Source organism: Pygoscelis adeliae, unplaced genomic scaffold (genome assembly GCF_000699105.1).
Source record: "Pygoscelis adeliae isolate BGI_AS28 unplaced genomic scaffold, ASM69910v1 Scaffold11, whole genome shotgun sequence".
NCBI lineage: Eukaryota > Metazoa > Chordata > Aves > Sphenisciformes > Spheniscidae > Pygoscelis > Pygoscelis adeliae.
This window is the reverse complement of record NW_008824059.1, coordinates 1,533,133-1,546,791: the sequence shown is the minus strand read 5'-3', so window position 1 is coordinate 1,546,791 and position 13,659 is coordinate 1,533,133. Positions and strand designations below refer to the sequence as shown.

Sequence of the window (13,659 nt, the reverse complement as noted above, 5' to 3'; positions counted from 1 at the left end):
TCTTTATTTTCCTTTCTCTTTCTAAATGAGTAATGCCCACCAGAGGTGGGACACCTGCCCGCTTTTTGCCTGGCTGGGCGTTGAGCCTTTGACTTCACTGAAGGTAACTGTACCTCCTGAAAGCGGTGCTCCTAATTGCACTGCTTGGGCCCGGCCTCCTGATACACTGTCTCTTTTCCAGCAAAACTACTTGAAAGCGATTCGACTCTTTCCGGGGCCCCTAAAAAGGATGGATTTAGGTATGTAGGTCAGTGATGTGTAGGTAGTATAAACTTGTAACTTCTTTTTGCATTGAACAGTAACAACTTCGGAATAAACGCCTCTGGTTTAGAGCCACTCAAAGAAAGTTTTAAACGTTTGTTTTGATCTGATACACTGTTAAAATCCATCACAAGAACTGCCTGGAAGAAAAACAGTGTTTCCAGCTCTGTTTCTGGTTGGCCGCTGCCAGTCTGGCTAGTAGCAGGCAGCGTTCGGTTTCAAAGCGCTGTAAAGGTAATTTGCTTCCGGAGTCTGCCAGTGAACTTGCTTACCGTGATATCATGGACCACTGTTTGTGGATGATGGGCTTTTAAGAACTTTAATTATTCATCGATCTTGGCAGTTGGGCAGAGAAAGGGAAGGGGGACATTCAGCAGGTTTTGTTTAAGAAAGAAAAAAGATATTTTCCTGATTTAAATTCTTGTAGAGTATGAATCTCTTCTTATGAACTTGTTAATGCCGGTTTCTGATCTCTTTCCAGCTGTGCAACTGCACACAGAGCCTGAGTATAAGGACGAGACGATGACAGTCTACCAAATACCTCTTGCAGGTGAGCATGTGACGCCGTAGTCAGACAGCAGAAGCACTTGTTCAGTAACCATGCTTAAGGTGGTTAAAGGAGCGGCTTCTGTTTGCAAGCCTGAGTGAGAAGCTTATTAATTTGCATGTTTTTCTCAGGAGAAGGTTCTCTTTCAAAGAAACACGGCCTGCTGACTCAGGGCCTTGGTTTGTTCCTTTAGGTGGGGGTGTATAGAATGACATGTGAAGCATCGCTAGCTTCGGCTTTCTTAGCCAACTGAGTTTTCTTCCTGCTGGAAGCTGCGATACTTAGAGTACAGACACAGACTTGACAGAGTTTAGCAGTTTTGAGAGAATCTGAAGGACTTGGATGACGGACGGCTTCTGAAATAAGTGACTAGAGTATGCAACCGCAAGTCAGACTGGGGGGAAGAGCTCTGTATTTTGGAGCAGTTTAAACATGGCTGTTGTGGAAGAGGGTATGCTGCTCATGCTTTTCTTGTCTGTCCCTTTTGATTGAGTGATCTTTGTCTGGTTTTATTGGACTTGGGACAGGAAAACCACCAGCTGCTGAAAGTACGTTGCCTCAGAGTCCTGGAGCGTCAACACAAGGTGGAAATAGCCCTAAAGGGGACACAGGGCCTGGATCCCCAAAAGCTGCACAGCAAAGCTTGGAGGAGGGCAACAAAAAAGGAAGCCCCCAAAAAACAGGTGAAAAAGATGGAATGACCTTTTTAACTTTAATGAAATGATGCCAAATTAAGGATATGCATTTGTGCTCCGAACCGTTTGCTGTCTGGAAGTGAGGTCTGTAGAGAAGCTCAGCTGAAGGATTACATGGAGCAGAATGAGTTCTGGTACTTCGGAAGTTGACGCAGAACTAAGGCCTAGAAATTGGATGCGATTCCTACTTGGGGTGTGATTAGTCTCCATAGTAGTTTGCCCCTGGCTGGCGTGGGTGCTCCAGCCTTTGTAATTTGGTTACAAGTGGATGTTGGGGTTGATTATTTTTCAGTCTTGGGCTTTATTTTGGTTTCTCGTAGCTGAAACCGTGGGCGCTCTGGCCTTAGGTGCTTGTAACATTTCGCTGCTGGGCTCCAAGCTGGCTGGATGATGTTGTTCCTGTTAATGCTTTTGCAAACATTGACATGTTTTGGCTTTAAGAAAAATGATAGTCAGTGATGATTCTGAGTAGTTTTGCTTTCTTTTACAGGTGGCGAACAGAAGTGTGCAAGCAGGCATCCGGATCTGGTGATGGCTTTCCTTTGTAAAGTAAGCTTGGACACAAAGGTGTCTAAATCAATGTAGACTAGAATATAGAATGGAGTATTTCAGTTGGAAGGGACCCACAACGATCATCTAGTCCAACGGCCTGACCAATTCAGGGCTGGCCAAAAGTTAAAGCATATTATTAAGGGCATTATCCAAACCCCTCTTCAACACTGACAGGCTTGGGGCATCGACCACCTCCCTAGGAAGCCTGTTCCAGGGTTTGAACACCCTCCCTGTAAAGAAATGCTTCCTAATGTCATTAGGACATTTCATCTCGCTAAATGGATTTAATTGGAGATAGCATTTTCAAGCAGGACTTTGAAGCTATTTTGTGATTCTACTTTTCGAAGGTCAGAGTAACTATAGCGTGAGTAGGAATGTGTGAAAACTAGAGACATTTTTTTAGAAGTGTTCTTTATAGAGCAGCCGATTAAGAGTATACAGGTTCCGTCCTTGCTTAATGCTTACAGTAGGGATGTCTGTCCTGCTCACTTGGCTAAAGAAGGGAGCAAGAAGAGCAGCGTGATTGTGGAAACCAGAAAGTCTAGTAAAAGCTTTTTGGGGGTAAATTAGACTAGAGGCTGTGGGACTGAAAAGAAAAAAAACAATTTCCCTTGGCTTGTGGGGAAACACTTAAACTGGAAATATGTGGATCTTGTTTCCTGGCCCTCTTTATTTGGCTGATAATTCTGTTTTATTTAACTCTTTTCAGATTCACCCAAAGAAGGGAAAGTTCCTAGCAGCTAAAGCACAGGAGATGGGCCTGCCAGTGTAAGTACAAGATCCCAGCCTGGGGGATGGGGCGGCACCAGGCATGTTGATGTTGGCAAACTGAATATTTCTATGGCCTTGTTTTCAGGGGAACTCCAGCCATTCTTCCCATAATTACAGCTCTCAAAAATGGGGAGAGCATCACTTTTGAAGGCAGAGAGGTAAGATGTATCTGTGCTTTCTGCTGTGGCTTTGCCATCCTCCCTCCTTCACTGGGCTCCCAGGGTGACAGTCTTTTTGTGCAGAATGTTTTGCATACCAACAGGTATTGGGACATGTTTTTGGGAGTGTTTTGGGTTTTTTTTTTTTACACCCATTCTTGAGGCAAGGGTGGATGATGGTTGCCTGCCGACTCCCTCTCATCCCTGCTAAGAGGTTGGCATGGGTTTTGCTGGCTTTGAGTGGCTACTTTTAGTTAGTGACTGGTCCCTGTTCCAGCCCCAAGTTGTTGCTGAATGTGGCTCCCATGGAGGGCATGTCTGGGGCTGTTGGAGGGGTATGATTAGGGAAGTACACTCTGAAATTACTTCATTTGTGAGTATGGCTGTATGTCTGCTATTTGTCAGAGCTTCCTCATCTCCCTTTCCCAAGGCTGATACAGGTCTAGGAGTGAACTAGTGGAGTTAATCCCTGCATGTTTTAAATCTGGGGTTTGAATGCCTGTGAAGCTATCACTCCCTCCTTATTCTATTTGCACCTCTTTGACGAAAAGAAGTTCAATGGTTCCTGTGTGCAGGGTCTTAATCTCTCAAACACTAGTCTGAAGTGAGAGGCAGAGCCAGCTCTGGCCACGTCCCGGGTGATCTGTAAGTAAAGATCCTAACCTGGGAGATAGAATTAGCATATCTTTGTGTCATAAGAATTTCACAAAGCCTTTTTTTCTTAAGCAGGTTTTTGCTACCATCTGAACCTGCTGTGGGAACCTAAGAAGCTGCTAAAATTCCCTTCCTTACATTAGGTTGTGGTTTGCTCTGAGGCCAGGGTTGGGATTTGCTGTTACACAGCAAAATGCAAACTTGTGTAATGAGAGCAGAAAGGGAACAAGAGCTGCACTGGCTGGGTTTGCTGAGCATTGAGAGAGCCCGCTGGGAGCTGCCTGCTGGGGGCTGGCTGACAGAACAGCTGCCAAAAGGGTCGGACGTAAAGATGCAAGAAGGGCTGCGTGTATAGCTTGAGCGTGGTGTGATCTTTGTGTATCTGCCTGCAGCTCTTTCCTGAAGAACTGTGCACCCCTACTGATCCTGGCCCAGTGTTCATTGTGCTGGAGTGTCCTCACGAGGGCTTTGTGGATGCCGTCTGCGAAAATGAGACCTTCCGAAGGTAGCAGGGCTGGGTGACCTGGAGCATTTGGGGGAAGACATCTGTGCTGAGCTTTGCCAAAGAGAGGTTCTTGTTCTGTTCTAGATGTGTTGGTTCTTGTGGCTGACGTCTGAGCTGTTTGGCACTGTTAAGGAGCTAGAGGTGCAAGAAAGGACTAGTAGCGCATTTTAAGCCTTTTAGGAAAGGCAGGCCCGTGCAGGACCTGTGGGGTTCTGTAACTGTGACAGGCCTGTCTTCCCTCAGGGGCCTCCAGAGGAGGAAATGGGCACTGGTGTCTTGCTGGGGAGCAATGTAGAGATGGCCGCTTCCCTGTGCGGTGGAAGCCTGGACTGCATGTAACGTCTCTGTAGGGCTGTGCAGAAGCATGTTAGGTTTCTGAAAGGCTCTGCAGATGTTGTTGCGCTTGGAGGAGAGGAACTGCCCTGTGGGGGAGAGCGGAGGTGTCAGCAAATGGCGGGCTTGAGCCTCGCGGAGCCTTGTGCCTACCGCGATGTGGAGCCTAGAGCTCCTGGGCTGTGCTCTTAAGATCTGTGCTCTGCCTGCTTCAGAGAGGGCACCTCTGGTAGCACCAAGATGGGAGAGGGGAGGGGATGCCAAGGTGATGGAGGACTGAAGCGCAGGTATTCTTTCTGTATTTGAATGTGCCCCAGGTACCAGGAAGGACTTCCTGAGAACAAGGTGGCCTTGGTTATTCACATGACTCCAGAGTCAGTGCTTCGAGACAGCCGCTACCAGCAATGGCTGGAAAGGTATGTGGTCTTCCCATTACTTGCTTTCATGTCACTGTTGGGGAGCAGTGTGTTCTCATGGTGCGAATGTTTTTCCCAGAGTAGAAATAGCTGTTGGCTGGCAGCAGGGCTCTGCTGGCTCAGATGAGATTTTAGCTAATGGCTCGGGTGTGCACATATGCCCAACTCTAATGTGGGGCTGAAGCTGTTGTGCATTTTATTGTCCTCTTACAGATTTGGACCTGGAACTCAGCACTTGGTGCTCAATGAAAACTCCTCCACAGTGCACAACCCACGCAGCTACAAGATCCAAACTCAGCTGAACCTCATCCACCCAGAGATCTTCCCTCTGCTCACCACCTACCGGAGCAAGGTAGGCCAGGCCCTGCTTGCCTGTGTACCTCATGCCCCTGAGCAAAGAATGTGTTTAATGTCACCCTTCTCCCTGTAGGAAGAAGAGGCTGTGTGTAGCGTGCCCATTGTGAGAGGAGAGTGCCTCTTGAAATACCACTTCAGACCACAACAGGAGTGGCAGAGGTCGGTGGGCATCTTTGACTTACCAGTTTTTGGGTGTTGGCTTGAAGCAGCTTCTCGGTGTGAGTCTGTGCCGAGGGAGGGCAGTTCGTAGGCATCCTTTGAGATTCTTATTGGTGGCAGTGCTGGGGTAGCTGCCAAGCTATCAGCTGTGTTTTGAGGGGTGTGTCCCTGTCCCTGAAAGTCTCAGACGAGGTGTAGGACACAGATGAGTGAACCACTGAAAACACCACCTGGCCAGCTGTTTGGAGTGTTGTTTCTGTCCCTCGCTCTTATCATCTCTGTGCTCCTCTGTCCTCTGCTTTGACCTCGTATGCTGTGCACCCAACCATGGCTGTGGCAGAGCAGATGGTGGCAGGGAGAGACTTTTCAGGGAGCCTGGTGAAAGTCTTATCAGGCTTTCTGGGTCTTCAGATGGTATCAGAGCTGAAAGTCCAGGTAGTTAAACAGTTGCAGACTTCTCCACTGGTGCTTGCTTTGTGGGCAAGTAGGAGAAGCTGCTCAATGAGGATCTTAAGGGCACGGGACCACGTGATGCAAGGGGATACCAGCTGCCAAGGCTCCAATTTCTGGCTCTGTTGGGCGGAATAGGAGGACCCAGATGCCAAGAAGAGTTTAAGTTTCTCTGCTTAAGGCACCTGAAGGCCTTTAGTACTGCACATGCTCTGATGCAGGGCCAGGAGACGGGACCCTTACACTTTTAAGTGGTGCCTGGAGCCCTTCTGGGTAGTTGTTCCCCTTCCCGGAGTCTCCGTGCTGCCGTGCGGTGCCCCCTAGTGTCTGGCAGCTCTCTGGATCTGGACAGCGCAGGGGAGCATTCTCCAGGAGCTTCTCCAGTTTGGTGGAATGATTATTTCTGTGGGGTAGCTCAGCCCAACCAGGCCCTTTTGGTGCTCACCACACTGGTGGATGTATCTTCCCCCACCCCTTAAAGTGGGACTTGAAAGGAGCATTTGACCCTTTGTTGTAAGGCTGTTTTGGCACAGTAATTTGGCACTTCGCTCTGAAAAGTGCTGTCTTTTCAGTTCCTGCCCTGCCCCATCCTGATACATGGCCTGTTCTTTCAGAGATGCTGTGACTGTCTGCGATCATGATGCATTTGTAAGTGAAGCCTTGGATCTCCCTGACTTCCAGACTCGTGTGAAGGAGTGTAAAGAGAGTCTGTCTGCTGTACCAGGTAAGGATCAGCAACTTCTCTTGGGTCGGTGTCATGGGAAGTAGGTGCTCTTGGTGACCCACTGCTTTAGAGCCCAGACAAAGCTGTGAACATGCAGTTTTCCTGCTGCCTGAGAGGTGCTCCTAAGTCCTCCTGGAGCTGTGTAGAGGACAGGCTTAGCGCAAACTGAGTTAGCTCATTTCGGTTGGATTTACGCAGTCTTGTGCTTCTGGTTTTCTAAAGCTGCTAGATTTGGGGACTGAGTGCTGTTGGGGGCAATTAGAGACAAAGCACCCGTGTGTTATTTCTCTGAGTTGACCAGAGCTCTGCTCGTGTTGAATGCTGTCATAGCAGCCACAGTGCGAGTCCCTACGTCTGGGAGAAGTCTTGCTCTAGAACCAGCTCCCTGTGGGGTACTCTCCTCTGAATTTCAGTTGTCCTGTTGGCAGTGAGGCTTTCATGGTATGACACAGCACCGCTCACTCACTGTCTGGATCCTGATTATGGGGAGAGTCAGGGGACTGTAGAACAGGAGTCAGGTCCCTGTTGAACTGCCAGCTCTGTCATGGGCGATGAGCAGAGTCCTTGTTTGCCCGCCTTTGGATATGCAGTTATGCGTTGTGATGTGTTTTCTTGGTGGTGCTTGTTCTGTCTTCTCTTGTGAACCTTGCTGCTGTAGGCAAGCCAGAGGCTGGGGGAGGCAAAAATGAACGTGCTGGACCTGTAGACTCTGGAGTTACTAGGCTGTTGACCTAAATGGTGTCTGACTGGGCAGCACGTGGATAACACTTACAAACCCTTGTTGTCTGTTTTCTCCAGGAAATGTGGGTGCTTATCCTGAAATTGTGTTCTTGGGAACAGGATCTGCAATTCCAATGAAAATCCGAAATGTCAGTTCCACGCTAATAAATACCAGGTAAATCCCAATGTCATGCATTCTGCTTGGAGAGGCTCAGTGTCTCAAGAGGGTGTTGCCCAAGGGCTGTTTTGACCAGTGTGTTGATGACACAGGGAGAGTGCCCCAATTGTGGAGTCTGGAGGACTTCAGTTTCAGGCACCTGTCTCTCTGTAGGTGAGGAAGACTTGAGAGCCACCTGTAAAGCCAAACATTTAATGACTTCATTCTTTTCACCATCTGCCCCAAGGGTGTGTTCAGCATCAACACAAGACCAGAATGAGCTATGCAGACAGAACAGTCTTTCTAAAGCCTTGGCTAATAGGGCTGGGGTAGCGTTTAGAGGTGTAGAGCATTGAGAGCTCTCTACCTTCCAACCCAAAAGATCCCCCTCCCTGAATGAGCCCTGGTCAGAGCTCCTACACTGGCTGCTAAATGTCTTTGTCACTTGTCTTGTCAGCTCTACCCGATCCTTGCTCTTGGACTGTGGGGAAGGAACGTTTGGACAGCTCTGTCGCCACTATGGAGAGCAAGTTGACCAAGTGCTGCGTAACATAGTAGCTGTGTTTGTGTCTCACATGCATACTGATCATCATTCGGTAGGTTGAGTGTGCTGGAAGGAGAAGGGGTCCTGTGCAGGCATGCTCTGCTGTTTGGGATTCAGATGTAGCTGCAGCTGTTGAATGTAGGCTGCCCTGCTATTAGGGCTGCACTTCCCCTCTGCATTCCTCAGGCACTGCTGAATCTGTCTGTGTTTCCAATCCCCTCTCCCTTCCTGTTAGGGGTCCCTGCAGACTTGCCGGGGTCATCCAGAGTTGTAATTTTTTAGCAGTGTCCAACCCAGCTTCCTTCGGTGCTTTGCAATAAATAGTCACAGAAGGACCAGTCGGTCTATTCTAGATTGGGCCTGATCAGGGCAGGCTGTTTGCTGGTCTGCTGTCTTGTGTCTGGAAACCACACCGGGTCTGAGGTGTTGGGTAGACGCTTTCTGCTCTCTACCCTTCTTTTGGGAGCAGACACAGCAGCACTAGGAAGGGCTGAGGGGCTTGTGTTGTGGGCTGCTGGCCACCAGCTTGGGGGCATAAGCAGTGACAGTGTTACAGCAGCTCAGCAAGTTGCAGTTATTGGAAAAGCAGTAATCACATATTTCTGACTATAAGTTTTCACAAAAACTGCAGCTTGCTGAGCTGCGGTAGTACTGTTGCCACTTACACCCCAGATGTTTCTGACTACAGCTTGCTGTCTTGTTTATTCCCTTTGCAGGGGTTGTTGAACATCCTGATGGAGAGGCGGAGAGCTTTTGTAAGTAGTACTGTTGTTTCACTGCTCCTGAACTTGCCTTGGAGTGAGGGGAGAGGACCTTCTGAGTAGTGGAAAAGCACCATTCTTTCCCTTGGTATTTCTTCTGTCTGATTTGGTGTATAACTAGTACTGATTTTTTCCCCCGCCTTTGCCTTTTCAGGCAGCCCTTGGTCAGGCTTTCATCCCCCTGTTTCTGGTAGCACCTGAACAGATCATGCCTTGGCTACACGAGTACCACAACCACTGTGAAGAGATTCTCGGAGACATCAGGTGGGTGTTCTGTGTGGTATCTGGAGAAATGTCCTTGCTTGGGTCCTTACTCAAGGCAAACTACTGGCATCCATTCCCCACGCCCCTTTGTTGAAGGCAACTCTGACTCCTTCCACGGTGTGTAGAATTAGGATGTGCAGTTTGCAAAGGGGGGGATAGGGTTTGTTACTCAGTTGTGCTACTTAATAGAGGCTTACATGCAGGCTTTCCTCTTCCTTAGGAAAGAGGAGTTGGGCAAGTGAAAAAAGATTCCTGGAAGAGAGAGTATTTGACAGTGGGTTGGATGAGTTGCTGGGGCACTGGATAGTGAAAGCAAGGAGAAAAACAGATGGGTACACAAAAACGTTTTGTTTGTAAGGCCCTGAACTGAGAAGGAGAAATAGGAGGAATAGGCTGCTTAGAGATAAGATCCGGTTTTACTTTGTACCTGTCCTTAGTTCTCTTTTCTCCCCTCCCTCACAGAATGATTACTTCCCAGTCTCTTGTGAAAGGCTGTGAGAACATCAAACCTAAAGCCAAATGGTTTGTCAGTTCTCTGTTAGAGAACTACGACTTGGCTGAGGTAAGCTCACGAGCTGGCAAGGTCAGTTGCTATGAGGGGCAAGAGGGGACCTGCGGTCTAACACTTATATCCTTGTTCAGTTTCAGACTTGTGAAGTCCAGCACTGTAAAAATGCTTTTGCATGTTCAATGATCCACAAATCTGGCTGGAAAGTAGTCTATTCTGGTGACACAATGCCCTGCATGGCCTTAGTACAAATGGGTAGGTGACAAAAACCCTCTGCTTGAAGAATCTCTTGGAGAAAGGTCTTGAACTGTTGGTATCCGAAGCCGGCACCCCAAACCCTTGGTGCTATGCCTGCAGCGCAATGAGGGGCTAAGGGGGGGAAATGAGAGTTCATGTAGGCAGTTGAAGTAGTCTGTGTTCAACTGAAGGTTAAATATATGATTACTTACACAGGGAAAAATGCTACCCTGCTGATCCATGAAGCAACGCTGGAAGATGGCATGGAAAAAGAAGCAATAGAGAAGACGCACAGGTGGGTTGTGTTCTGCTGTCTCTCACTATTAGGAAGGTGAAGATGTGGAGCTGGGCTTTGTCCTCGGAGCTGGTGGTGAAGGACCCAAGTCCTGTAGATGGTTCTGGTGTGCATAGAGCTCTTCAGCACTGAAAACGGTGTGTTGCTCATTGCACCAGCTCTGTGACTCTCACAGCTCCTCTGAACGTCCCCAAAGAGAGATGGGGAAAGTTTTTTAAGAGGAAGTAGTAACTCTACAAATAGACTAGCCCAAAGGAAAGGTCCTCTGCTTGATTACATTTCAGGACTAAGCTCAGGAGGTAGAAGAGTCATCATACCCGCCCCCCAGCTAACCACGCAATTCAAACTGAGCGCTGCCCCCAGCAAAAGTGGGGAGACCTGAGAGCAGCTTCTCGGAATTACATGTGAGTTACAGTGCAAGAGAGCCGGACTTGCTGGCACCCCTGGGACAAGTATTTGAGTAAGTCCCTGTCCCCAGTTTGTGGAGCTCTTAACCATAGAGCTGCAAGTAATTACAGCTGCTTTCCTGCGCTCAGAGTGGTTTGGAAGTCGGAGACTTGCCACCAGCACGGCTCGCCAGAGGAAGAGGTGGCTGGGCGTGCCTGCAAAGAGCAGGGACACCTTGTGCCCAGCGAGTGATAGATAGTATCTAGTGTTGGCTGTTGGTGAGATGTGACCTTAGATGCAAAGCAGCCTGCCCGGCCCCGTTGGAGGGGCAGTGCTAGCCAGCCCGTGTGTGACCAGGGTACGCGGTGCCGTGTTCCTTTTGCAGCACAACCTCCCAGGCGATTCAGACTGGGATGAAGATGAATGCAGAGTTCATCATGCTCAATCACTTCAGTCAGAGATACGCCAAGATCCCGCTCTTCAGTGAAGACTTCAGCGAGAAGGTTGGAATTGCATTCGATCATATGAGGGTAAGTTGGGCACTTTGAGCCAGATTGTGGGAAAGGTTTCAGTGTTACTTTGGGATGGCTGCTGGTGAATTAAATTTTCCACTTGTAATGTTGTATCAATACACATCTCCTTCTGAAGAGTAATCTGTTCTGAAACAGCTCCTTTTACTGCTGGCAGCAGACATCACCAATGTGGGGGAAAATGGGTGGCACAGTGAGACAGGTGCTGATGGCTCTTGAGAACAGAAGTCCGCTCTTAACATGCTGGGTACTTGCCCCGTGTCACCTCTATTCTGTGCATGCTACTCCCAGCTGAAAACCCAATTTTGCTTCCATTCCCACTCCCTTCTCGGTTGGTGTGCTGCAAAAGACATCCAGGAGCCAAAAGCTGCTGCCGTTGGATTGAACGCAGTCGTAGCAGTGCGAAAAGCTCACTAATCAGTCAAAACTTGTCCACATCATTTCTTGTAAATGTAAAGAAAATGTAAATAACTTGGCATATGGGATCTGTGGACTGACTGTTCTAGGGTTGAAAATGATGACCTGCCTGCTAGTGTAAATGCAGCTGAAGATCGTCGGCGAGGTTGGGGCTCCTCTGCGCCGGGTGCTGCACAGAGGAAGAGGCAGTGCCCTGCCATCTGAACGGGCGAAAGGCGGGATGGGGCGGGGGGAAGGAAAACAAAAAGCAGTTCTCACACAGGTGTTCCTGTGTCTGATGTGTTTCAGGTACGTTTTGGTGACTTCCCGACCATCCCGAAGCTGATCCCGCCTCTGAAGGCTTTGTTTGCGGATGACATAGTAGAAATGGAGGAGCGGAAGGAAAAACGTGAGATGCGTCTCCTGAAGGAGACTGCTTTAGTCTTGGACGAACTGGCTGGTGGTGAGAACAAGGAAGCGCCATGCCAGAAACGGAAGCAAGCCAAGAACCATCAGGAACTACCAAACAAGAAGCTTAAAACAGTAAACTGAGAGAAACGAGGTTAAGAATGCTCTGCTCTGTAAGAGGTGCCTTGCTCTCCACAGGCCTTGGGAGCGCGCAGTGCCGAGGGCTGCCCGCGGGCACCATGGAAAAAGGGGCTGGCCTCGGCATCTGGGTTTGCTTGGTCATCAGTAGATCTCCGTGGGCTGAAGCTACCAAGCATGCTGTTAGCAGCGCGAGTCCTTGTGGCGATAGTGTCTGCCCATACAGTTCCTGTTCCTGGGTCTCACCAGTCCATGTGTCATTTTTCTTTTAGCCAAAAGTTCTTCTCTCTGAACTGTTTTAATTTTTGGTTTTATACTAGAAGCTATTGGTAATGTAACAGCAGCAGCTGTGACCTTTGCCAGAGATCAGGTTTGAGAAGCCCTTGAGGGGCCGTGGATTTGCCAGAATAAGGTGGGCAGGTCTCGGGGTTATGAGGAATGTAACTAGGTATCAGAACCCAGCTCACAGGAGGAAATTTCACAATAAAATGGGACCCAATTAATTTTTAGGTTAATTTAGGGATGTGGATGCTGCTGTGTTCCCATTTTATTTTGGTTTTCTCAGCTGATTTTTTGATAAGATCAGTTTTCCAAAGCCTTTATTTAGAACCTGAATAAACCACTCAACATCTTACAGGAGGCTGTGTTTTGTTTAGGTTGCTAACGAGGACTTAGTGAGGGAAAACAAATGCCTGAATTGCTCCAGAGAATGACCTCGGTTGGCTGTTGCTGCATTACAGCATTAGTGTAAAGACCAAGATCTCACCCTGATGCTGGGGCCTCGTGCCTGTTCTGGCTGTGTCTCGTGCCAGCAAAACGGTATCTGCCTCTGTTACCCCACAGACAGAGGCTTCACTTGTCAGCTCAAGGTGGTAACTGCTGGGGGGGGCTTTTGAACGGCTCCAGAGCGGACGGCCGAGAGTTTCCTCGAGCAGATCCCAGTCCCAGATGCAGGGGCCAGGAAAGCTGGCAAAGCAGGCTGATGTGGGGAAGGTCTGAGGTTAAGAGAAGTGTTTTAGAGGCTTTCCGTGGGTCAGCTTTGCTTCTGTTACCGGTGCTGTAACGGCATGTGTTTGTAAGCAGGAGGGGGAGTTTTGCCCTGTTTCAATTAAGGAGTTCATTTTCAGAGGCAACTAGAAGGCAGCGGCCCCCCAAGCCCTGCTCAGCAAATGATACCAGCACGTATTACTTCATTTTCCATCACCTTAAAATGAAGTCTTGAACGGGCAGCAAAGCGTCTTTTTGTCGATTAGCTGCGCTTGAATATTATGCTTGTCTAAAGAGGAAACTGGGCAATTGTCGCGGAGGGCGGGTCGGGGGGGGGGGGGGGGGGGGTGTCTGCTGGGCTTTTAAGAACAGCCAGGGGGCTGAGGAAGGACTAAGCACGTACTTGTTGTTGCGCAGGTGTCGACAGGATGAGGTTGGGGTGCCCAGGGGAGGGCACGGTTACAGCTGTGGTAAGACAAGCAGCCCCTGGCCTGCACAGGATCCCTGCGCTTCTGTTCGTAGAAGTAACGAAGGGTCTTTTATGTAGAAAATAATAAACCACTTCTCGCATAAAGGTATTAATAAAATGCGAATACCGCGGTGTTAGGGGACCGTAGCACACAAACTGCAGCTCCAGGGGGGTTGGGTGAGTACGGCGGCGGTGCGGAGCAGCGCGGTAGGTGGTGCGGGAAAGGCCCTGCCGGTGCCTGGCGTAGAAAAATGACCCGGGGCTGCGATCGTGAGC

The 13,659-nt window shown here is 49.1% G+C and overlaps 1 protein-coding gene across 2 annotated transcripts in view; it reads left to right on the top strand.

The window, feature by feature from the left end:
- ELAC2 (elaC ribonuclease Z 2) overlaps positions 1-12,564 on the top strand; it is a 13,227-nt gene extending 663 nt beyond the window's left edge. Inside the window, exons 2-21 of one of the 2 annotated variants that reach the window (XM_009334052.1) lie at positions 182-239; positions 743-811; positions 1,336-1,491; positions 1,994-2,052; positions 2,765-2,823; positions 2,912-2,984; positions 4,031-4,143; positions 4,794-4,892; positions 5,106-5,244; positions 5,323-5,408; positions 6,473-6,582; positions 7,381-7,477; positions 7,917-8,055; positions 8,720-8,758; positions 8,919-9,028; positions 9,491-9,590; positions 9,671-9,791; positions 9,990-10,068; positions 10,841-10,985; positions 11,691-12,564. In XM_009334052.1, the coding sequence (XP_009332327.1) occupies positions 182-239; positions 743-811; positions 1,336-1,491; positions 1,994-2,052; positions 2,765-2,823; positions 2,912-2,984; positions 4,031-4,143; positions 4,794-4,892; positions 5,106-5,244; positions 5,323-5,408; positions 6,473-6,582; positions 7,381-7,477; positions 7,917-8,055; positions 8,720-8,758; positions 8,919-9,028; positions 9,491-9,590; positions 9,671-9,791; positions 9,990-10,068; positions 10,841-10,985; positions 11,691-11,933 (2,094 nt within the window). In that variant the 3' untranslated portion in view covers positions 11,934-12,564. The remainder of the gene's footprint in view (positions 1-181; positions 240-742; positions 812-1,335; positions 1,492-1,993; positions 2,053-2,764; positions 2,824-2,911; positions 2,985-4,030; positions 4,144-4,793; positions 4,893-5,105; positions 5,245-5,322; positions 5,409-6,472; positions 6,583-7,380; positions 7,478-7,916; positions 8,056-8,719; positions 8,759-8,918; positions 9,029-9,490; positions 9,591-9,670; positions 9,792-9,989; positions 10,069-10,840; positions 10,986-11,690) is intronic. The other variant, XM_009334053.1, reaches the window with a different exon arrangement.
- The last annotated feature ends 1,095 nt before the right edge of the window (positions 12,565-13,659 follow it).